Source organism: Eumetopias jubatus, unplaced genomic scaffold (assembly GCF_037043125.1).
Source record: "Eumetopias jubatus isolate StellerSeaLion01/CBP00866 unplaced genomic scaffold, mEumJub1_p1.0 scaffold_5, whole genome shotgun sequence".
Classification (NCBI taxonomy): Eukaryota; Metazoa; Chordata; class Mammalia; order Carnivora; family Otariidae; genus Eumetopias; species Eumetopias jubatus.
In genome coordinates, this window is record NW_028274811.1 from 142,688,245 (window position 1) to 142,713,575 (window position 25,331).

Consider the following 25,331-nt stretch of genomic DNA (forward strand, 5'->3'; position numbering starts at 1 on the left):
ATCAAGAAAATAGTAAGACCCAATAAACTGTCATCCAAAATCACTTCTCAGCTGTGTGAAGAGAAAGGCTTACTGGTTTCATCTTTTACCTAAATCTCTTGAATGCAGTTTCAAATTCAAATTCAAACTAAATTCAGATTTCAGATTGAAAATCACGACAAGAGATTTAAAAATGCAAGTAATGCACATGTGAAAACACTTTGAAAAGTTAACATGGAACATAAAACTTAAGAATTAATTTTGTGCGATGTGCTTAATACTACTGTTGTTGTTTACCTTAACACACATGAATACATTCACTGAAACCTACTGTTTGGGCAAACTTGCTAGAAGCAGCACAAGCTACTCAACCAAAAATTATGAGATCTTATAAGAAAACATTCTATTACAGAATATTACGGCATGAATCAAGTTTCAAGCTGGCCGGAATACTTTCTTCCCATAATCATCTCCTTACACTAACTGCATCAAAGCCCGGGCAAAGCCTTGGCAGCTGAAGGAGAGGTGACAGTGGAAAGGAAAAGAAGTCAGCAGGTTGAGGCTTGTCTCACACACCGTCTGAGAGTCGGCGACCTTATGCGCCGCTGAATTCAGAACTCTGCATAGTTTTTAAAGGAGTACCTCCCTTTTCATAAACAAGAGAACTGATGCATGAAATACAGACCGGATCATTCCCTCCATCATCAAGGACAAGGTGAAAACTCAAGTTTCTTCTGGACACGTGAAGTTGGGTATCTCTCCCTAACATTCCCTTATTCCCAAGGCTAAGGCAATGATGAATCTGAGGCCGCATAAAGCCACCTGGACTCAAAGGTGAAGCTGTTTTATCAAGAGAAGTAAGAGGGAACCTCTTTCTATGGTACACGCCTTATACCTCAGCAGCCCCACCACCAAAAACCAAGAGAACTAAAACCTAAATCGCCCTTGGGTGAAATAATCCAGTAGGGTAATGTGATTAATGAACCGAATTTTGTTGTTTTATGCAATAACTAATTTTACATGCCATATGTATATAAGATGTGCAGTTCCCATTTAATATGTGGTTTTAAAAACCTATTATCTAAAATGATGAGGAAAAAGTCAAGTTTTAATAAACCATGCCTATTGGTTTAACTGGTCTGGCTACACATGGAAGTTACCTCAAATTCAAATTTAGAACTGCCAAAATTAGTCCTCTGTTTCTGCCAAAAGTTGTCTGGCTTGATTATCAGTGCAACATGAATGCAGCAGGGAAAGGACTCTTGCAATATCTTCAGCAGAGGCTTAATGGAGTCCCATTTGGACCCACGCATGTCCACGATCACTGTGAATCCTCGCTTGCAGACCTCTTCACTAGAGAAAAAGAAAAAAACAGGTTTAAACCATGCAACTCTTTCTCTGGTCCAGAGTCCCATTAGGTGAGGCTGACTCTGCATCCTTCATCCTGATGTCTGTGGGGCTGTCAGGTGGGGGTGGGTGGGATGGGGGAAGGGCAGGGGATTTCTCATCTTTTGTGCACTAAATGATCACATACATTGTCTAGGAGCTATTATATAAGCAAAGGTCCTTGGTGAGAGCTAATGGGGACAGACCCCTGACAATGTGCACAGAGCCCAGGTGGGGAGGGTGACAGACCAATGAACAGCAGTCCCAGGAGCCTGCCAGGATCCCAGGTGCTGAAACCACCTGTACCTGCGCACTGGTGAGGGTGGGAGCTTTTCAGTGTCCCCTTGCGTCCCCTTTAACTGGTTCAGGCCCTTGAGCTATCTCAGAGGCTCCCCAAGTATGGTTCGCTGATCCCTAGGGGCCCTTGGCGCCCTTCTGGCAGGGTCTTTGGGGTAAAGGGATTTTCGCAGTAATGCTGAGACTTATTTGTCCGTTACACCCGGGTGTACTAGTGACGGAAAGGCCATGGTGGTAAGGAGGCTGGTCCTCAGCACTGGCCAAGGAAGTGCCACAGCCTTTGTGTTCTGCCCCTCCACGTTCTGGTAAATTTAAACAAAAAAGCCAGCTTCTCTTAACAATGACCCTGATAAAGCAATAAAAATGATTAGTTTTACTAAATCTCAACCCCTGAGTACATGGGAAACATATGAAATGCACTCCTGCAATAAAGGAAATCAAGAGTCAAAGTGTCCTTGAACACAGGTTACAATACTTAGTCGCACTTGGTTAGAACTGCAGTGTTCACGGGGAAGCACTGAGGAAGGCTTTGGCACAGCCTTACACTTCAGGAACAACTGGAATCCTGTTTCGTGGTGGACTCACAGAGTCCATGCAGGCTGCCGATCCCTGCCAGATGTGAGCCAGATAATGACTTGTGGGAAGGTATTTGGAAACACACCTAAGACCCCGAGGGCATAATGACAACTTTAGGTTTCACCCAGCGTGAATTACTGGGCCTAGAGGAAAGACATTGGACATTTTTCTGCCTCAGGTAATCACCTGAGAAACTAAAAACTATTTATAGTTATAAATTCATATAGTTTATAAATTAAAAACTCAGAAAACTAATTGCTATCATTAAGTGATGTTAAAAAGCCAAAATAAATTAAGTCAAACTTAAAACCAATTTCATGCTCTCTTGCATAAGCTCACTCCTTTACCCTTCCCCTCCCCATCCCCACAGGAATGCCCTTCTTTTCCTTATCTTGATGCATGCCATCACAGTAACTGTCGCTCCAAATTTCACAGATGTATAAAGTTCCTGTCACAGCTACAGCATGTAAGAGACATGGCACAAAAAAAATTCCAAAAAACAAGTCTGTGGGGCAAGAACCTGAGCAGGCAACAGCACAGGTCCTGGACACATGGTGGGAAAGCCGTCTCGAGGACATAGGCTGACAGCGGCCCAGCTTCTCACTCAAAGGTGGAAACTGCCAGCAATGGTTTGATGGACTCCTGTCTGCAACTCCTATAGGAATATGAACTCCAAATGAGTTAACACTTGGCTCAGACACCCCTCATGATAGCGCTTCTCCAGGTCTCCAGTGGGTCCTGGGCCACAAACCAGGGAACAGCACAGCATGGACCTCCCTCACAGATCCTAGAAGCAAACAGGGCTTCCAGAAATGTCTCCTCAAATCTCCCAAGTCACTGAAATGAAGCATTCTGGGCCTCTTTGGGTCCTGATGGGGTGGGCAGGCTGGCAAGACCAGCCAGAGCAAAGGGAGCCCACCCCAGCAGAGACATTCTCCTCCGGATGCCCCCTCTGCTGCCACACACCAGAGGCAGAAGACCGTACGCCAGGCCCCTGATGGCCTCAGTGGGAGCTCTGCTAGACGGACTTCAGGCATCAGCCTTCACCAGATCACTCGGGCAGCCAGGGTCTCTCCTCAGAGAGCGCCGCAGGCTGTGTACAGAACACAGCACAGCCCCCTCCCCTCGAAAGGGGCTGGAAAGGCATACTGAATAGCTCCAGGCTCGACAACAGGAACACGCTAGATAATACCACAACCGGAAGGTACCTGAGCTTGCAGAGTTTACAAAAGGACTCACTATCCACTTTCCTCCACAATTGAACTGACCACCCAGGGACTTCCAAATAATGAAAATCGCAGGTGAACTGGGCTGGGAGGGCACATCCTTTCAATCCGGCTCTTTTTCCAGTTAAAAGCCAGTCCTCGTTAAGAAAGCAGTGGCTTGCAAAGATTGGCAAACCCAGTTCTATTCAGGAGCAGCTAATGGACGTGGGCAGCTGTCTCCAGGAGAAGGCATGCATGCCACTCCTCCCCCCGGAAGACGCTGCTCACTGGGACGTGTGACCATCAACCAGGTATTCTGGCAGCTTCATCTAAGAACCTCATTTTATCTGTGAGACAAAGAAACGTTAGATAAAATTAAGGTCCCTTCTCAATGCTGGTCTCTGAAAAAGAGAAACGCTCTTTAGTTTCTAGATGAAGAAAGTATCTTTTAATACGAATGTTCATGAACAAATTAATTGAAGTCTCACATTATTTTGCTGGTGACAAAAGACAGTTTATCCATGTAGCTACCATAAATCATTCTAAAGAAGGCAAAATGCTCTAAAACATAATTAGTATAAGTGTAATTCAAACAATAAGAGCAATAAACACCTAGAGATGTACTAAGACTGATGTTATTTTCATCACTGTGTGGGAATCCCAGTTAGACCAGCAAGAAGTTCTACTGTGACTTGCTTCGCTTACACATAGTTAATGGAAAGTTTCCTTGAAAATTAATTTTATGAAAGTCACTCTATTACTCCAATTGCTTTTCCTTTTTTTTTTTTTAAAGGAGGGAGGAATGAAAGGGAAGGCGACGCAAGTAATAATACTCAAACTACTCACCACTGCTCAGATCACACTTATGATTACCTCCGAGGGCCACATTTTAAGAGGCACAAAGACAGACTAGAGGCCATGCAGAAGAAAAACAAGATATCCGGACTCTAGAGCACATGTCAGAGGGAAAAATAAAAGAGGGGAAGTAGGAAAGATGGAAATTATCGTACTTTTTCTGAGGGAGCTACTGTGTATCAGGCACTGCACTAGGCATGTACATAAGTAATCTTACTCCACACTCACAATGATCCCAAGAAGTACACATTACTATCACATTTCGTAGATGAGAAAACTGGTAAAAGGAACAGATGGTCTGAGTCTGCTGCCCATGCTTTCCGGATGGCGCACGCTTCTCCACATCTGGCAACGTGGGGCCCTGTGACTGTCCACTGGGGGGGGGGAGGGGGGGGAGGGGCAGCAAAAGGCCAACTTCACCGCACAGAAACTGCCAGGAGAAATGGGCAGGAAAAGAAGTCTCATGACCCCCAGGATGACTTATACCACTCTCGAACTATGGCAACAAATAATCAGACTTAAGTGCAAGGAAAGCCACAAGTCAAAAAAAAAAAAATTCACACACCATTATTTTGCTGACAATTTTCTTGGCCCTACTGCTCGGCTCTAACAAAACAATGTTCCCGCCACGAAGCGCACAGTGGGACAAAGCAGCTCCTGGGTGGCCAGGGTAGACCCATGGGTTCTGTTGCCACTTCTCTCCGTTTGGACCACAGTGAAATTTCCCCCATTAATCCCTTGAGAAACGTATCATTTACGTGTTAATCCCACTTCTCTTGTCATTAACGCAGGGCAAGCAAAGTGACATTTCTTATCACCTGGAATTATAAATACAAAAAAGCAAATCTAGGTGATGAAGTGGCTGCGCTCGACCGTGGAGGGGTCACCCTACACGCTTAGTATTTATAAGAGAAATGATAGGAAGCTTGCGATTTTTTTATTCCAGGGGGAAACTCAGAGAAAAACAAGATTGGCAAAATCTGGTCATCACTGAAGCCGGATGACAGGTATGTGGATGTTTGCTGTGATGGTTTCACTACTTTTGTGTATGCTCACCATAATGAAGTTCTGCAGGCTTAAGTGGGTCATCCAGATGATCCAAAATACACATGAATCAATTCTTTTTACAGTATCAATGAAGTAAAAGAAATTTTTAAGTTACAATCAACACGGATTTTTAAACCAGAAAGCCAGCTGCCAAAATTATATAGTCATTCCATAATTACACTATACAAGTATCACTTTGATTGGCAGAGATGTTTACATTGTCCTTTGTATTTGTTTCTTCTTCCATCATTAGCACAGTACCTAGCACACAGAACTCTGTAAGTGGTCCTTATCAAGTCTACTGTTATTTATAAGTGATAGTGAGTAGCACAGAACTTCTAAAGCCCTTTCTAATTCCATGGTTTCAATAGTTCAACGGCCCAAGAAAATACCAGAGTAGGAGGAAAGAGTAAACTTTTCCATATACGAGTGCAGGGCTTTATCACGTTGTCACTGATGATGCAGAGTGATGGTTTTCTCGTAAAGGATGACCACAGCGGAAAACCCAACCACTTCATCAGCAGGTCAGGTGGTCAACAGCGAAAGCGGACTTGCCTCAGCCACAGCAAGGATGGGTCACAACCGGGCCCTGCTGCCTTCCCTGCTCGGTGTCAACCAAAGAAGGTCAGCAGTGTCCCAACCCGTGTGCTGTGGCAGATGCACCACACTCCTCTCAACCTCAACAATGCCACTGACCACCTTTTATTACTCTCTTGCGTAAGCGTTCGTGAACATTACTATCTACTCTAGCCTACGTATAATGACCAAGTTTTCTTCCACACATCCTAGTTTCATCTCTGAGGAAACGCCTCCTGGCTCTAGCACATCGATTATGCCCCCTTTAGTATGTGCCTTTCCTTTTCCTCACAGGGAAGGAGCCCTCCAACCCAGACACACACAGTTTCTTAGCGCAGGCATGACTACAACCTTGGGTTGTATCACAGCAGTTTTCTCTTTTCCAAAAAGTAATCTGGAAAATAAAGCTTTGCCTGGTCTTTCTTTAGCATCCACACGAACGACCACCTTATCATGAAGGGGGTCTCGGATTGAATGGGTGTTCCCAAACGGGGCATATTAGCTAGTAAAGATTCTTAATGCCTCACAAACCTCATGCCACAAATCAAGAGAATGTTTTTCAGAAACCGAAGCTCAGCATGAAGACAGAAACGTATAGTGAGAAACAGCATTCCATTTCTGGTCTTGCAGGGCGCAGTGTCTTGGTATCAGAGTCACCAAGGATGGTCCACCTGAGGCACCGCATCCTAACCCCAGCCCCACCGTCCCCCCACAAAGCACTCCAGGCAAGATGCCTACCTTCTCGTCCCCACACCCAGAAGTGTTGAAACATGACAGAACGGTCACAAAATGGAACTAAGGACAGAGGTGACGATTTTCGTTCTGCACTGTCTGGTCTGCTTGGAATTCAAGCCACTGTGCAGCGGCTTCTGGAGAGCGCAGTGCCGCATTTCTTGGAACGGTCGCAACAGTGGCAAACCACAACCGCACAGAACTCACCTAGGGATACAGGCTAGATAGGAAATGAGTCTCCTGAGGTCCTCCTGTCGTATTCTATCGTGATTGCTGCGGGCCGGAAATGTGAGAATGGGACCTCCACGTTTATCTCTGCCACCTGAAAAACAAGCATTTGGAGCACACTTAGACAAAAGCAAGAGAAGACAGGACTCTGGACGCCCCTGGAGGTCCAACGTCGTGACCCAACCGCTCGCACAACGCTTTACCTCCAGCAGCTGCACGGCCAGGAAGGAGCGTGCAACCAGCAAGAGTCGGGGTTGGGCAGACATGTGGCTGGGCTACTTCATCCCCTCCCGGGACTCCGGAGAACAAGTCTGAGTGCTGCCCGCCACGTGGAAGCCAGCAGAGAAGGCCTCATCTTTATCCACCTACGTGTCTCCTCCGACTTCAGTTTTATGTGTGGACAACGTTTCCATGTATATGGGCATCATTCCCCTTGAATACGGCCTCCTCACGCCTTACCAGGCCCTTCTGTCGTCCCCGACACTGCCCCCTCCTTCCCGCCCCGGCATTCCAAGCTCTCTCTTTGCTATCAACCAAATCGGGTTTTAAGTCTTGAAGGAAAGAGACAGGAATGGACCTCAAATTTTTATGCTGATGATGACTTTCTATCATCTGGGATCTAGGACATCTTCCTCTCTTGAGGGCGGCACCTAACCCCAGCGGTCAAGCCTCACCCATCTCTCACACAAAGCCGCACATACAAATAAAGCGACTGGCATTTAAGAATTTTAAAAGAGAACTACATTAGCTTGAGTTTAGAAAAATTACATCACATACTAAGTACAAATCTCAGGGACTGTCTTGTCATAGAGAGGCAGATGTAGCCCTCGTGAGCATACATAAAATCCTAATGAGGTCTGTTGGTATCACTGAATATTCTCGGTGAAATTTCCAGAAATATTTTATTACTCCACCAATGTTTTCAGAAAATAAAACAGAGAAGGAAAATCTAGCCTTCCCAAGCGGATCCTTCCTTAGTTTCACAGCTCTGGTCAACTGTCTTCAGAAGTAGAGCAGTAAGACCACAAAATTCAAGTCACAACATGAAACTCTTCATTATTTTCTCATCTTATTTACTTCATTAGCAAAGGTAAAACTAAAAAGCAAGCAAACATTAACAGAAAACCAGATTATTTCCTTTTAGAAAAGCCAAAAAAGGATTCAGCACAAGATACTGGTATTTTAAAAACATATTTCACCAATATAGATTTTTATAATTTCCTAGAATGGTTAATAGTCCCTCTGAACAATAATGAAACTCAATTTTGATTCTGAACACTAAAATGATCCACATGTACTGTTAGGTCATGCAATCTAGAAAAGTATTAAATTATTTATAAATCCAGTAATTCATGTATTAAATGGGAACAACACGAAACCATAGCCACTGATACATGCTAGATATGGTATCAAGTCCTTTACACGTGCTCTGATTTCAACATCACAATGACCCTGTTAAGAGGTTTTATCCTTCCAGCTTTATAATTAAAGATACTAAAGCTCAAAGAGCTTAAATAAAGATGGGGGAGGGGAGGATCTGGCTGCCTAGTCAGAAGAGTGTGCAACTCCTGATCTCAGGCTGTGAGTTCACATCCCATGTTGCGTGTAGAGATTACTTAAAATAAACGAAATTACCAAAAAAAAAAAAGGGGGGGGGGGACTATGTCACATGGTCACAGCTGGGTCCTTTGCCCTGACAAAAACTTAGAAAATCTCTCTAAATTAGAGTAGTAAAAATATCAGAAGGACAACTGAATGATGGTTCTAAGCTTTTTAATGAATGAAAGGTACTATTAAAAGTAAGCAGCAGTTCTGTTATAAATGCCAGAGTGTCATCACCAAGTAACCTTCTTGGATAGTATTTTTAGGGTAAAATCAATGGCCCAAGTTTTGGGGGAATACTTCTTATCCCCAAGATAAGACAGGCAACAATTCAGTATTTTTTTTTAACTCTCCCAACATCTTTGATACTTTCCAAAAAGAGAATCAGTCTCCTTCATCAAAAATATTGTGGATCAGGTGCCTGGGTGGCTAGGCGTCTGCCTTCGGCTCAGGTCATAATCCCAGGGTCCTGGGAAAAGCCTTGCATCGGGCTCCCTGCTCAGCGAGGAGTCTGCTTCTCTCTCTGCCCCTCCCCCTATCTGCGCGCACTCTCTCTGAAATAAATAAAATCTTTTAAAAAATATTGTGGAACAACATATTTTACAGAAATTTGAGTTCTTAAAAATACAGTATGAGATTTGGGTTAAAACATTTACCCCACTTTTGGTAAAAAGAACAGCATCTAACGTTTTCCTGGACCACCATTCTGTATTTTTTAAATGCAACATAACATTTGATTCAGTAGGGAGACTAGATGACAATGACCCATGCTCGTCTCTCCTCCCTCTGGGGTCATCATATCTCACCAAGCAAGCAAGGCACACTCCACTGTGGGTGCGAAAAGAAGAATCCAAAGCCTGCCTATCAAGGACTCTCACGTGGACAATCAACAGGTGTGCATACCGCACACAGCCGTGTGTGCACACCGCGCACAGCCGTCTGTGCACACGTCCTGACTGCCTGCCTGTTGTGCTGCTTCACCTTTTAACTAGAGATTTTCCCCAAGCTGGTAGCGCTAATGGAGAGTCCCCTGAGAGCTGCCAACAAGCTCATCCACCAAATAGGCTCTCACTTATGTCCTAAAGAAAAGCCTCCGTAAACCCAAATTTGACCTTTAAGAGGGGGGAAAAAAAACCACTTTCTCTTTTTCCTTTTCCCAGAACAGAGCTTCAGAAAACTCAATAGTTTTAAAACTTCATCAAAAATCACTTATGAGGGCGCCTGGGTGGCTCAGTTGGTTAAGCGACTGCCTTCGGCTCAGGTCATGATCCTGGAGTCCCGAGATCGAGTCCCGCATCGGGCTCCCTGCTCGGCAGGGAGTCTGCTTCTCCCTCTGACCCTATCCCCTCTCGTGCTCTCTATCTCTCATTCTCTCTCTCTCAAATAAATAAATAAAATCTTTAAAAAAAAAAAATCACTTATGAAGTAAAAACTGCAGAGTCTCTATTTAAATAATTTAATAATTGGCTTTTGTTTGCTAACCTCCCTGCATCGGGCACATCTTCCGACCTGTGGTGTCGTAGTCAGTGACAGGCAGGTGCCAGTCACCCACCTGCTGACCCCTCCCAGTGAGGTTTAAAAAAAAAAAAAAATCTGAGAACCGATGAGACACAGTATTAGTTCAAAGAAGCATGGTCTCTGAGCCTCAAGGAGCCTAAAGTCAATGGCACGGATGCGTATTTGGATGGTGTTCTCCAAGATTTAACATGGTGCCAATGTCACAAACACACAAGGTACACAAATAGAAACACTGTCGGGCTGTGAAGCCAAAAAGTGACAACTTTAAAGTTCTTGCTCCTGAACTAGTAACAAGAATGATGCTCCAGCTCATCAAAGCTTCACCTGCTGGATCTACTCAGAGGGATGTGATGTCGACCTGCAGCCTCAGGGTGAGGGAGGTGGGACACACGTCAGTCCCGTTTTATAGACGGGAATCCCAGTGCCTTAGTTTCTACAATGAAAAGGGCAAGAAATCCATTTCCTGCATCTACCAACGTCCAGTATGTCTAAGTATGAGAGCGGCCCAGTCTCTGGACTGCTCCATGTCTGTCGTCAAAAACTAGTAGCTCGCTAAGGATCATCTGCATACCCAAATGCTGTTTTAGTCAAACAAAACAAAACAGAAAGTGTAGTTTTTGTTCATAATGACACTGTTTTATTTTTGATTCTTACAGTTCTCCCCATACTCCCTTATATTTGTCAGGCACCTCTCACTTTCTAGTCAATTATATGATTTACACAGTCTTTTTCTTTGTCTGTCCCGCCCGCTAAATGGAAGCTCTATGGAGGCAGGTTTGCTCATTCACTGACATCAGTATATACCTTCAAGGCCTAGTAAGAGACTGGAACAAAAAGCATACTCAATAAATTATCTGCTGAATGAATGGATTCATCTATATTCCACACAAAGTTAATTAAAAATACCTACTTTCAGTATCAGGAAGTTAAAAACAGACATGCCTAATGAACTTTCCTATAGAAACACACACACAGGGGCTCCTGTCTGGTGCAGTCGGTTAAGCGTCTGACTCTTCATTTCGGCTCAGGTCGTGATCGCAGGGTCTTGGGATCCAGTCCCGGGTCAGGCTCTGTGCTCAGCGTCAAGTCTGCCTGAGATTCTCTCTCCCTCTTCCTCTGCCCCTCCCACTTGTGTCCTCTCTCTCTCTCTCTCTCTCTCTCTCCCTCTCCCTCTCTCTCTCTCCCTCTCCCTCTCTCTCTCTCTCTCCCCCTCTCCCTCTCTCAAATAAATAAATCTTAAACACACACACACAGAGATGCTAAACAGACTGAGGTGCTTGTTAACATGAGAAAGAAAGCAGCTGCAGCTGTCTGTGTGGCCCTTCCTTAAACCCAGTGATGCTTATTTTCTCTTCTAAAAGGTCCAAGTCCAGAGGACTTGGGCTCTGGAGCAGCATGGCCCAGAATGACCACAAAAGCAGCTAGATTCAGAGTTGCCCCTTTTTCTTTAAATCAATTAAGAACTCACCTTTCACCCTTCTCTTCTAAGGCAGCCATACCTGCTTTGAGGAGTATGATGTAAATCTCAGTGAACCCACTGTATTTTTCTTGTATGATCCTTATTTGAATTTCTGGATTATACCAGTGAAAATGATTCTTTATGCCTCCCTCCCCCGAGGAGCAGTCTACCTCACAGATCATGAAAAGCAGACTTTTACAAAGGAAGCCCTGAAAAGGCACAGTTTGTGAAGGAGAAATTATGGCTACAATCTATTAAGTCTGCTATCAACTAAGAAAACTCTGTTATGAAGGTGGTCACTGGGCCCCTGCTCTAGCGGTAGCCAAGGCCAGCAGCTCCACAGCTCCAAACCCTCCCATGCTCACCTCCTGCAGCCCAGTCCTGAGCACTAGAAACCGGCTTAGAGCATTTCGAATGGAGGCGCTAAGGGGACTCTTGATGGGGCGCTTGGGGAGCCTCTGGCTATACCCAGGCTTCCAGTCTGTCACATGGCCTCAGACTGTACCAGAGGCTAACAAGAATATCCCAGATGGATGGGAGGTACCCTCCCCCCTTTCCAGAAAATGTAGAACTCTGCAAAACTAGAACAAGAAAAACTATGGTCAGTAGTCCCAATCCTGACAGCAAACCTCTGGGCAATCAAATCCCACATTCCTGTCAATACCCCCACTTGCAAAGGTGAATGATGTTCACCTTGCCCCACCCCAAAAATGCCTTCTAAAACGGCAACCCAAATGTCTATCAATAGGCAAACGACTGAACCCAGTGTGCTGTATACACACAGTCCAGTTTAAACAACTGTAAAAGGAATGTGGAATCTCTGTACGTACTAATATTCTGTTCTCCAGAATACTGTTAAAATTTAACAGCAAGCAGAGAAAATGGAAAATACATGACTGTTTATCTCAGGGAGGGAGGAAAGGAGAATGGACTGGGGCGGGGGGCGCGGTGAGACAGAGAGAAAGAGAGCACTGTTTTACAAGTGTAAGGAAAAAAAAACAGAAAACTAAAGAAAACAAAAACAAAAAAAGGTTTCCTTTGGTGGAGGAAAGGTACAGGGTTGAAGAGGCAGGGGGAAAAAAAACTACATTTCTTTGTACTTTAAATTTTTTTTAGTTTTTAGCCCTGGAATGATGTACACATTTTACTTAATACTAAAGCAAGATTAGGTGTTTTTTTTTTTAAGCTTTACAACTGTAAAACAAAATGAAACATATGATCTGGAGTTTCAAGTTGGCAGGAACCTGACCCACACAGAGAGGAGCTAGTCTATGTGATTTTAAAGCACAGTAACAGGACTGTGTGTTCCTAGGGGCATATACCCTTAGGACAACAGAAGTATTAGATTACATTTGGTAGTCACAGTGTGGCAATAACATCAGTGTTAAAATATAAATAAGCAATTATGTTGATGAGAGTAGGAACTCAAGATTTTTAGTATAAGGAAAAGGAGACACAAATATAAAATCAAAGAAAAATACCTGTAATCCTAAATCTGAATTAGAAACTTTACTATGAAGTCATCTTACTTAAAAAAAAAAAAAATTATCTATACACATATTTCCTAGATGTATCTGCTGACGAGCACAGAAACATTGACCCAGCCAGGAACAGCGAGCTTCTGCAGCACCCTGCGCCTTTCTCCCACGCAAAGGAACCAGCACACTTTGGAGAAATGGCTGGCTCCAGATGTGGAATAGGACAGACGAGCTGGGCCTGCAACACCCTGTCTCACCAGCAAAAAGAGAATCTGGAGGACTGCAGTGCACAGATTCAGGAGCCAATCTGAAGACACTCCCACTGGGCCTAAGATGAGAAAATTTTAACTTCATAAGAGATTTTTTAAAATTTGGCAATCAACTGAAACACATCAAACATTAAAAAGCAAAGTTTTTTTTTTATCAGTCTGAAATGACCAGTGATCATTCTTTTTCATTAGTCTGAAAACTGGTAAAGGACAAGAATCAATCATTTATCCTTTTCTTGTATTAACTATGTTCTCAGGAGAACCAAGAAACTGATGATGGAACACTTCTTTTTATAGAATAGCTAAGTTGATAAAGAAGAAAGGATGTAATTAGAATGTCACCATTTTGCAACTGTGATAAAATACTAGACCTAAACCATGATCATCAGTGAATGCTTGACATCATAAAAAAGGAGACAGCCAGACTCCCCCAGTAGAACTCCCAGTAGAAACCACCTACCACCACCCATTAAGGATTTTTTGCCTTCTTCCTGCAAAATCTAACCTAGGTCCTATCAAGCCTCAAGATCCAGCTCCTAGTTTACAGGAAACACAGGGGAAGGAGAACATATTAAATGGCTACCCATGGGTGCAACCAGCAAAAGCTAAAATGTAAGGAAATCTTCAGAAAAAGTCTCCTCATCTAATAATTATCATAAGGGGATAAGACAAGAAGAGTAAGAACCTATAGACTGAGAAACACAGAGAGAGCGACCAATTGCCATGTGTATCCTGTGAAACAAATTACGAGACAAGCAGGAAAATCTGAATATCGATTGGCCTATTTTTATAGTAAAGAATTACTACTCATTTTTTAGGGCTGTTAATGGTATTGAGGTTTTTTTCTACAGCTTTTACAGGAATACAGATGACAAGATTACTGAAGTGAACCACGGTTCATAGAAATTCATTGTATTATTCTCTCTCCTTTTGGATGCTGAAATGTCTTATAAAAGGTTAAGGGGAAAAAAGTGTTCTTAATTCTCATGGTAGTCTGTGAGCTCTTTTGATGCCCAAACCCTAGCACCTAGTGGCATAGGGCGGACATTTTATATATATATATATGTATATATATATATATATACACACCATATGATGTCCACACTAGGACAATACATGTAACACATTAACATATATATCAAATAAAATGTTAATTATAAACTATAAAACCCTATTTTACTGCCCCTGCTCCCGACCTGAAGCATGAAGTCAGGCTGGCCACCTCACTGAATTCACCCTCCGCAGGAGTTAGTAAGTACTTTGCCGCCTTACCTCTATGTGGTGAGGACTGCTTTCTACGGTACCTGGAGATGAGACTGAGGATCAGAAATACTCAAGTTCAAAGAATCCCCACTGGGTTTTTAGAGATTTTGACCTAATAAGTATCTCATGGAATCACTGATATTCTGGCCTGCTTTGTCAAAGCCCTAGTTATTCCACTTAGATTTAATTTACTAAAAGCTACTCACAAAAAGAGCTTTTACAAACGTACCACAATAAATATCCCCTAATATTTTAAAAAATGGGGTCAGAGCAGAAAGTAGATTAGCAGTTGCCCGAGCCAGGCGGTAGAGGAAATGGGGACTGGGCGTGGGGTTCTTCTGGAGGTAATCAAGTGTGCTGGGATTCGACCATGGTGATAAGTTTCACAACCTTGTGAAAACCCTAAAATCCACTGATTCATACACTTTTAAAGGGTAGATTTTATGGTTGTGGACTACATCTCAATAAAACAGATTTTAAAAAACAGGATCAGAGGTATAAATTTTTCAAAAGTTTATTCTTTCACTGTAAACCTTTTATGCACACAAAGAAATCAACATGCAAGTAACGTTTTTAACTTTTTAAAATTAAGGTTTTTAATTTAGTGGGGGTTTTTCCCTTTTCTCTTCCTAAACAAAATAACAGCAAGCCTAAGAAAAACAGCAAATGACATCATGCTAACATAACTTGTCAATTCTGATCATAAAGTAGGAAATACTATAAAACTGTGATGGCACCTACCAACCTCATTTAACCAACACAGCTGGCCAAAGTCTCAGATATTTAACAACAGTTCCAGACTAGTTTGCTGCAGTGCACAACTTCCCTCCCCACTAAAGAGACCCAACTTTAACTAACCCTGCAGAATTTCAGGTTTGAGTAATGAGTCATGATAAACTCTGAAAAACCGATGATTTTATTTCTTCAATCAGGTTAAAAGGGAAATAGTTTTAATTCTGATAGTAACTTAGACAAAAATGACATCAAATGAGGCATTCTGTATTAAATGCCTAATAAAGAATGAGTACAAGTAAAAATCATCAACCTTAACCGTCCCCTGCGCTTGACATGCCCGTCTCCAGGAGCTTAACCAAAGAAACAAGCGTTCTCACCACAGATCCAAACTTTAAACATCCAAAAACTGAGGAACATGTGGAATTGGCTTTAGGTCCTCCTACAGACGCCTCTGCTATTTATAAGTGGAAGCTTTTCATTAAAATCCATCTGTCAACTACAAACTCAGGAGCTGACAAACCGCGGCACGAGTCCACATTATGCAGTTTGTCACTAAGTGATTAGGAAAGAGCAAAGGCTACTTTTAAAATTTGGTGTACTACAAGCCAGGAGGGGACTTTTTTTTTAAGCATGTATTCCCAACTACCTAAAGCATCTTCTTTTCATGAACTTCTATTAACATTCCAAGTGCATTCTGAATTAAGACTCACTTGAGCCAAATCAGCAAACAGTGTTTACGAGGGGCACCAGGAAACACCACTGGCCACCAAGGTGAGATTAGCAAAAGCACCATGAGGAGCTGCGCCCTAAATATAGCCCCGTTCGGCATGCCAAAAGGACACACCCCACATATAAAAGCAGCTGGTGGTGTTATACGTTTAAAATAAAATGTGTTCAAAAGGAGACATCAGATCAGCATATTATGCCTGTTTGAGAAAGATAAAAAATTATCAGGGGAAACACATCCAGGAAGACCATCTAAAAGCACATGACGCTCCACACACTTTACTTCCTGCTACAACAGAGCAGAAAAATCTGCAAACCTTTGTTTTGTAACAAGTGAACTCGTGCCAAAAAGGTAAAAAACCCAACGGCTCTTCTGTTCATGTAGAGCAGGCCCCCAGAGAAACAGCCCTAAAGCTGACCCTCCAGTGCCCCAAAGCCTGAGAGTCTGGCCTCGACGTCCCCACCTTACAGGAGGGCCAGGATGTACAGGTGAGGGGAGGACCCAGCTGGCAGAGATCACTGGGGCTTTCATAGTCCATAACATGGGTTCTAGAAACTCCAGGGTCAGGGAACAAGAAACCAAGGCAAGGAAATCAGGACACATCCAGTAAGGTCACATTCCCATCAATTTCAGGAAGATGGACTTTTTTTTTTTTTTTTTAAGATTTTATTTATTTATTTGACAGAGAGCACAAGCAAGGGGAGTGGCAGACAGAGGCAGAGGGAGAAGCCGACTCCCCACTGAGCAGGGAGCCCGATGAGGGGACTCCATCCCAGGACCCAGAGGATCATGACCCGAGCCAAAGGCAGATGTTTAACCAACTGAGCCATCCAGGTGCCCAGATGATGGACTTTTAAACTTTTAAACAATCAGTTGCTTTACTTAATCGAATGGGGAAAAACATCAAATGTTTGTTGAATGACAGACACAAACATATCTTACTCACCCGCGCTATCTGACTTATAATGTGCCTACCCGCTAGGAGAAAATGCTTTAGGCACTAATTTCTCAGGAAAATGTTACAAGAATTAAGCAATTAAAATCCACTGAAACACCAGTGCTTTAATGTGTGTGGCAGGTGAATTACTGTGGTATTTCAGACTCTGATACTGTATCAGAAAGCAGTCAGAAGAAACAGTAAAGCAGAGTAGAAAGTTCAACTTTACCTGAAAGGTACGCAACTTTTTCCTTTAAAATTGGCAAAACATCCATAGCTTTCATTTCATCATTTTTTCGAAACCCTGAAATACAAAAGGAGAAATTCAAGTTACTATGTTGCTTGAGTGACATTTAACTTCTTACCCAGTCTATCCAATGTCAACACAGCAGCTTTCCTCACACCCATTAAATCAGCTTTAGAAATATCATCTCAAAGCATCTGAAAGACTGTGATTACAGAATTATCTTCTATTTTAATGTCAAACAATGATTTACACATAGACCCAAAGGCTCCGGTACCAAGCAGGCTCCAGGCCACTCGTAGCAATAAAGATCTGGTCCCCAAAAACACAGGATATGAAACCAGTCCAGATCATTTCAAAAATCTTCATCTGAATCCTGTAGATGAATGCAACTAAAGCAGCAACATCATGTTTTAAACGCGCGGTTTGGTGGCACGCTGAAGCCTCTAGGGGGAGCGCAAAGCCTCCTCCTCCCCCTCCTTCTTCCCTTCCCAGAGTCTGGTGTGGTTAAAAATAAACAGTGGCAGTGAGGAGAGCAGGGATTATAAATAGCCGGACACTGGCCACAGCTCCCTTTAGACTCTACCCTTCCAGGCTTTCTGGGTCATGCCCCCCTGGAGGAATGTCACTGGTTAGTGGGATAAGATGGCCCAGTGCCACCTGCTTCAGAAGGTGGCTGAGACCCTCTCCTCAACTGTGAAACTAATTCTCCCCATGCCCAATATCGTCGAAGGCAAATGGAGAGATCATGGAAAAGAAGCACGCAGCAAGCAATTTAGGCCAAGCCAACATCCATCTAAGATAAGGAATTCTTGCAGCCCAAACGTGTCTGGCCCAGCTCACCAGGGCAAAGGCCCCCAAAGGCTGGGGTCAAAAATGTTCATGCTCATAATAATGCCTCGACATATTTCTCCTGGAGGTCTCGAACAGAGGAAATCTAGGTTCAGGATGCTGGCCATCCTCATCAAAACGAGAAACTATCATTACTGGCTGAGCAATCTCTAGGAAAAATAAAAGACCACTGCCCCATCGCTATTTTCCTGTTTGTTTTTGCCGAAGTAGTACAAGGAATGCCCCAGGATGGTAGCTTGGTAACACAACAATGAAAGATGAAGACCTGGATTGAGAGAGCAAGGAAAGCTCTCTCTCAATGAACCGGGGCTTCCACCTGTGACGTGTCTGAGTAGCCCCTGGGGAACCAGCCGTGCCACAGAGGAAACCTATAAAAAAAAAAATCAACCGTCTCAAGGCTGCAGAGTAACCCAAAGCAGGGAGACCCACTTGGGAAAAAAGGCAAGGGCATTGAGAGCACTGGACTGGGGCTTTTAGCCTGAGAACAGGGTGCAGGCTAAGCCACATGGAGCTGCCAGCACATGAACCAGGACACAGCTCAGGGCAACCTCAGTAGCTGAGGAGAAACTGTGGAAAGGAGCAGAGGAGCCCCAAATTCTGGGTATAATCTTGGCCCAAATCTCTGGCTCTCCCCTGAGCTTTGCTTGTAGGAGGCAAGCTCCAAGCTACAAAGTATCTGACTGAGATTCACGTTGGGGAAGACGAGATGGGCCGTAGCTTGAGTCCAGCCAAATTAGCAGCCTGCCAAAGCAAGCAAACAACAAAATCAGCACTTTGAGGAAGAATGTAACAGAATCCAGCCTCTGCAATATATCATTCATAGAAGCAAAGAATGACTAAATTAATGGTGTGATTTGATTAAGTAAATCTCTCCTGCCCACAGAATACTCATATGTATACTAAGAACCCAGTTTAACAAGGATTAACCATGATATTGACAATCACCAGAGTTGCTGCACAAAGACAGCAGTGAACACATCCTGAGAAGGATCCCAAGGTCCAAGAGATAGAGCAGCATGACCTCTCTGGTCATGTAAGGGCTCAACACAGAACCCACACCTCTACATCATCAGGCCATTTTGCTTTCCAATATACCAAGCTTTGTGTGCTGGCAACCCACCAAGCTCTTAAAAACAGTGGCTATTTATAAAAGGCAAAACAAGAGCCAAGAGTTCTGCAATTTCATCCTTAAGGTTCCTTCAAAACTCTTGAATGGATGCAATCTAGTCTCAGCAATTCATTGCCAGTCGTTGGGTAATTCACTGGACACGTCTACAAAGACAGATTGCATCTCAATTCCATCTGGGGTGGACAGAGATGTCAGTAGGGTAAACTACAAAGAGGAATTAGGCAGCATGGCGGCCCTCATGAAGACCAGTTTATAAATACCTATGGCAAGGCACCATATGAAAAGTTCCACGAGCAGCCCAGAGTGCTAGGGGGCCTGGACAAATGAAGAGGCAAATCAAATGATAGAAACAGTAGGAAGAACTAAGCCTTAACTGTGGATTGCAATCTACAGGGATCTGAAAAGAGGATCCCCCTTCTATTGCTACCAGATAAGAAAACACAGGCTTTCCCCCATTCGCACACTGCCTCTGCCCCCACAGAAGCCCTGGCCAGGACACAGCCAAGCCCTCCGAGAAGGACCACCAGCTGCCTGCTGTCCTGGATTCTCACACTCTACAGAAACCGAAGCCCCACTTGAGGGTCTAGCCCATCTCACACAACGCTCAACAAGTTAGACTGTCCTAATCCTAGTGCTGGCACCTCACAAGAGGACTCCGTGACTTACAGGATAATTCCAAAGCATCCTTACCAATTCCTGCTGACTCTCTGAAACAACCCATTTATTACTACCCTTTATGGAGTGGATGATGGAAGTTAGAGCTGCCATGTTCCAGGCCATCCCACGGGAAGAATAGCACACTGACGTGAAAACAAGGTGAAGTAAACGAAACTTCACAACCAAAATCTCGATTTCCTATGACCCACTAGAAACCACAGACTCACTCCTGTGTTTTAGTTTCTAAAAATTATAGTTACTTTAAGCCTATCAGTTCCTGGATTTCTCCCCTAAATTAAGTAAGACCCACAGTTTTGTTAGAGGAGGAAAGGCACATGAATCCAGGGTTAAACTGGTTTTGAAGTGGGTTATGCTTCTATCGTGATATACATACACGTCCAAACATAGAGTAGAATATAAATTCTTCAGTTTTACCACAATATTTTTGTTGAATATGTCACAGAAAAAGAGATGGGAATTTCATTAAAACAGTCAAAACTTTTCTAAAATAGAAAATTTTTAAAAGCAGAAATGTAACAATAACCGCAAAGAAACTGAGTTTGTCACTATTATGGCAGTCACCTACGTATTATCTTTAATCTCATTTCCATTTTAAAAAACACACCCCATACAAAAGGCTAAGGAAGCATGTATACATACCATAAAGCTAGATTAAATATATCATGTAACTTTTAATAAAAAGCAGGAAGAACTCAGCCATGAAACATCCTCAGATCAAAAAGGCAGATTCTGTTCTATGCCCTGAAGAGCTACTTATGAAAACAGAGTGTGCAACTATTTAAAAAAAAAAATTCCAAATACATGGCTTCTGTGCTAGTCCAGTGATTCTAGATTACACTGCAGATAAGACAACTCCTACTGTGCTCCTTCCTTGTGCATTAAAGGAGCTAGCTGTGCTGTCTAAACTTTTGGATCAAAAGGATACGCTCCAGGACTATCCCTATAAGCACACAGCTCCCCCCACCCCACCCCACCCATGCTCATGCGGAGAGAAAGGGATGGCAAATGCCACCTTGGAGCAATGCTCCTGAGTTCTCAGACCACATCTTTGTGTCACAGACCACGAGTCAACAGCAGTTTTACTTCTAAGTGCTACCAAGAGAGTTTGAAAATGCCACTAATAGGTAAAAGGGGGTGCCAGAGAAATTACTCTTGGTAAAATTAGACAAAAAGAAAAGCAGCTTGAAAAGTGATAACGAGGGGTCAAAGTCGGAGGACATTTAGTTATACCTGTTTCTTAATTTAGATACTTTTAAATTACACAGACCTAACTAAAGAGTGCAGAAAGAGGCTAGATTCTTTTTACAATTTATTTTTTTAAGATTTTATTTATTTGAGAGAGAGAAAGCACAAGCAGGGTGAGGGGCAGAGGGAGGAGGCTCCCCGCTGAGCAGGGAGCCCGATGTGGGACTTGATCCCAGGACCCTGGGATCATGACCTGAGCCGAAGGCAGACGCTTAACCGACTGAGCCTCCCAGGCGCCCAATTGTGGCATTATTGAAGAAAAAAGAAAGAGCTAATTAAGGTGAAATAAGTCAGATGAGGTAAAAAAAAAAAAAATATATATATATATATATATCAAATTTAAACTTTTTAAACTAAGACACAGGATCATTTTTTTTTTAATCCCTTATTTCTCCCAGGACTACTGGCAGATATTAGTAATTTGAAATTTTATGTATTCTTCAATTAAACGAGTCAAATCGTTTGATTTTTCTTTTTTCTTGTGAAGTAAAAAGTGTTAGAAAAAACCATAGTTATCTCTTGATCATTTGGGCTGAACGGAATGAACTGACGCCTTGTTCCGAACCGTCTGCCTTACCTCCTGCACTGGGATTTGTCTTTAAGAAACAATCCACAAGACAAACTGCTCTTCATCCATTTTCAAAGGTCTCATTTGCCTGTCAGCTATACTACTTTAGTACTTGATGGGAAGATCAAAAATGGGAGTAACTGAAAAATAAAATTCTACACCTTCAGAAACACAGGTTGTAGCAGTAATAAAAATGTGTTAATAAATAAAGCAGCATTCTGAAACAACAACAAAAAGGAACACTCCAGTAAGCTGGAGGGTTACTATTAGTACCAAGTCTTGGTGGTAATTACCTAATTTTACTCATTGGTTTATTTAGGGGAAACGCGCGCGTGCACACGCACCCCTCAACACAAAGAGCAGGATGATAAATCTCTGCATCAGTGGCGCCGCGCATGCGCAAATAGAGGTGACGTCACCCTTTCCAGGCAGGCCGTCCGCAGTTCCGACTCCCTCACCTTTCTCTGCAGAGCCCGCAGGATTAGTCACAGATCACAGCAAGCGGCGGTGCGTGGCATACAGTGTTTGTGCTATCAAGGGTTTCAACTAGGCAAGCAGTTAGACTAGTGTTGTGTAGGAAGGAAGCATTTTTAACTAGCCTGGATCCTCTATGAAAATGTTTAGGGGGAAAGAAGGCTATAAATCAAATGATATTAACGTCATTTTTACTGAGGCATAAAAACATCAAAATATAATGTAATGCTTATATTTTTATGTAAATATATGACTACAATCCACACATATAAAATGTTTATAAAATGCATACGAAGTGAATTAAATACTTGTATCAAGAATATGGGCATGCTCACAGACCACCACACAGGAATACAGACGGGGTTTCATAGTACAGTATTATAATTTTCACTTAAACCTTTACGGTTAGAATAACTGTCAGACTTGTTAATTTATTCCTTCGCATAATTTTAGAAGCAATAGCCTGTAATGTAACATCATACCTTTAAGGAAGAAAAACAGCGTAAGCTTGATTGATCCAAGGAAGTTAAGGGCTTGTCAACTTAAAATAGCTCTGGCTTTTTAATGTCTTGAACACAAAACACAGACGACAAACCAAAATAACCAAAAGACCATAACAAAAAATATTTTTTAATTATTACATATACTTTAATGTAAATGAAATAATGAATTTTTAATGTTTGATGATTTAATTATGTATTAGCTATGCATTAGAATTTAATTAAAAACCATAACTAACAGATCAATGGAAGGGAGTATTTTAATAGTCAAAAAGTAGTAGTATACAAGGGGATTCTACCTTCCTACAATCTCATACACCAAAAAAGAACCATGTGCCCAGATGTGCTGTTCATCTTTGTATCCGGAAGGACCAGCCAGGGCTAACCAAGCACAGAGAAACCTTATCCTCATGTTTGCCGAAAGCCAAAAGAAAGAACACATATATCTGTCTGTACCTCTAAGAGTATCAGGAGATGCCTCTAGGGAAAGCTCCCACACTGTGCTCTGAACCGCCAGTCACCCATCCCAAGGCACATGTATACAGATACGTATACATATGTGCCTGCATTTATGGTTCTGTGATACCTACTCAAAAGAAGGCTTGCTTTGTATCAAGAAGCTGCCTCTCAGGAAAGCCAGTCAGAAACTAAGTTTCTATCAGATGAACCACAGAGATACAACTGATACAATCTGATCACTGTCAAATGATGTAGAACAAATCATCCAAGACTGACTGCTAAAAGAAACCACGTTTAATCATTACAACAAACATTTCATACATGTTAGTACCCTTGCCCTCTACCAAAATAGAAAAAAAAAAAAATCCTTTTGCCTTCCTATTTTTTAATGTAGATCAAAATCATTCTTGTAAAAGGCTTTGAAAAATTAAGCTATGTTGTAATTCTCCTTTTCTTTTATGTGCAGATCTTTTTGATTATTATAAGGAATAAAGGTGCAATTACAGAGACTCAGTATAACTAAGTGATATTGTGTACACTGATCTGCCCTGTTTTGGGGGGAGGGGGAGGGACTTGTACATAAACTACTAGAGTGCCCTTGTTGCAGTCTGTTTGAGAAAGCAACACTTGAGTGTTCAGACTTGGTACGGAAAAACCAGAGCCAGAGGGATCACAATAGGAGAAGACACCCTGTAAGATGGAGGATGTGTGGGGTGGAGATGATTATGATGGGTCTTGATGGCCAAGCAGGAAACCCCCTTCACTGGCATAAAAAGGTATCAAGAAAAAGGGGACACCTGCATGTCTATGATACAGCCATCTCCACCTGTGCTCATCATGGTCCCCACAAACCTGCTCCCCACTGTGTGGGTCCCAGCACACTACCTGGCCCCATAAACCACCTATCCAACAGCCAAACCAGAAACCCGGGCTTCCCCCTGCCCCCCATCCTCTCATGTACTCCTGTAGGCTCCATACTTAACTGGAGCACCTTGTCTCCCTGGCCCACTGGCCAGCATCTCTCTTTCGTGGATTATTCCAGCAGTCTCCTAAAGGAGGTGCAGGACTCTCTTTGATCCATCCTGCCACTCTCCCCTAACCCACACCTCATCATTTTACTCACCTAAAATGTGTCAATGGCTCCTCGGAGCCCTCCAATAAAACCCAAACTCCCTGACATGGCACAAAGTGCTTCATGATCTGAGCCTGTTGACCTCTGCACCCTCATGAGCTCCCCATTCATTATCCTCTCCCTCACCTACTCCTGCAGGTACCACAGGCCCCTGCTCCAGCACTGCCTCAAGCATCCCCTCCCCTGCCCATGCACAAGCCCACACATTCTTCACCCTCCTGAAGACTCAGACCAGATCCACTCCTTTGGTGAAGTCTTGCCGTTTCCCCACTGCTGGATCTGATCCCCCACCCGGCACTCCCACCACACCCAAAACCTCACCACGCTGCATGGTAATTATCTAAGAAAATACCTGTCCGGGGCCATGCCCCCACCCCACCCCATCAGAAGGCAAGCTGGTGCCTCTCATCTTCCAGCCTGGTTTCGCTGCGGCAGAATGCGCGGCACACGGGAAGAGCCTCACACCTAGCTAGCTTGACCCTGGGGTTCAAAACGTTCCAAGCAGTCAGACATTTTCAGGGGCCGTCTACAATTTGGAGTTGTGAGCAAAGTATCCATCTTATCACATAAAGCAACAAGTCCAAAGCAGTCAGTCTGCTACACACGCTCAGTTTGAGGAGGCTAACGTGACTGCATTACTTGTCTAGTATATTTGGTGACTAGCACATAAAATCGCGTTTATATATTCTTGGGATTTTTATAATGTAATTAAAAAGGTATTTTCTCCCCTAGCCACCAAAACTTTAATTAATTATAAAAAGCTTCTCTGGTGGGAAGACCAGGCTGTGATTTGTGAAAAGAGCATCCAGTGACTTTTCGTTCTACCTTCTCAAGGACCAAAAGAATGCAGGCCTTCAGGGAAGTGGTTTCTAAGTAAGAAACACAGGGAGCCCTGCCTCTTTGCAGTGAGTGGGGTCATGGTCCTGTCTTCACCCAAGAATTCCAAGTTACCCGGAAGTCCTTTCATCCTGAGATTCTGTAAACAGAAGAAGCATGAGGGAACCAGCAACCAAATAAATGCCGAGCAACTCAAAACTGAACACCTTTCTTTCTGTCTTGTTGTCTTAAGCCCCTCAGTACCAGAAGGCCAAGTTCAGCCTAAGGCAACCTAACTGAATACTCACATGGCAATGTCTTTTGCCACATTAATTAAACACAAGTTAAGCCTCTGTGTCATATAT

The 25,331-nt window shown here is 43.1% G+C and overlaps 1 protein-coding gene across 2 annotated transcripts in view; it reads right to left on the bottom strand.

The window, feature by feature from the left end:
- TRIO (trio Rho guanine nucleotide exchange factor) overlaps positions 1-25,331 on the bottom strand; it is a 337,163-nt gene that overhangs the window by 205,104 nt on the left and 106,728 nt on the right. For both annotated transcript variants that reach the window (XM_028097953.2, XM_088023532.1), the window contains exons 2-4: positions 17,099-17,173; positions 6,861-6,975; positions 1,140-1,332 (exon numbers count right to left, since the gene is read on the bottom strand). In XM_028097953.2, the coding sequence (XP_027953754.2) occupies positions 1,140-1,332; positions 6,861-6,975; positions 17,099-17,173 (383 nt within the window). The remainder of the gene's footprint in view (positions 1-1,139; positions 1,333-6,860; positions 6,976-17,098; positions 17,174-25,331) is intronic.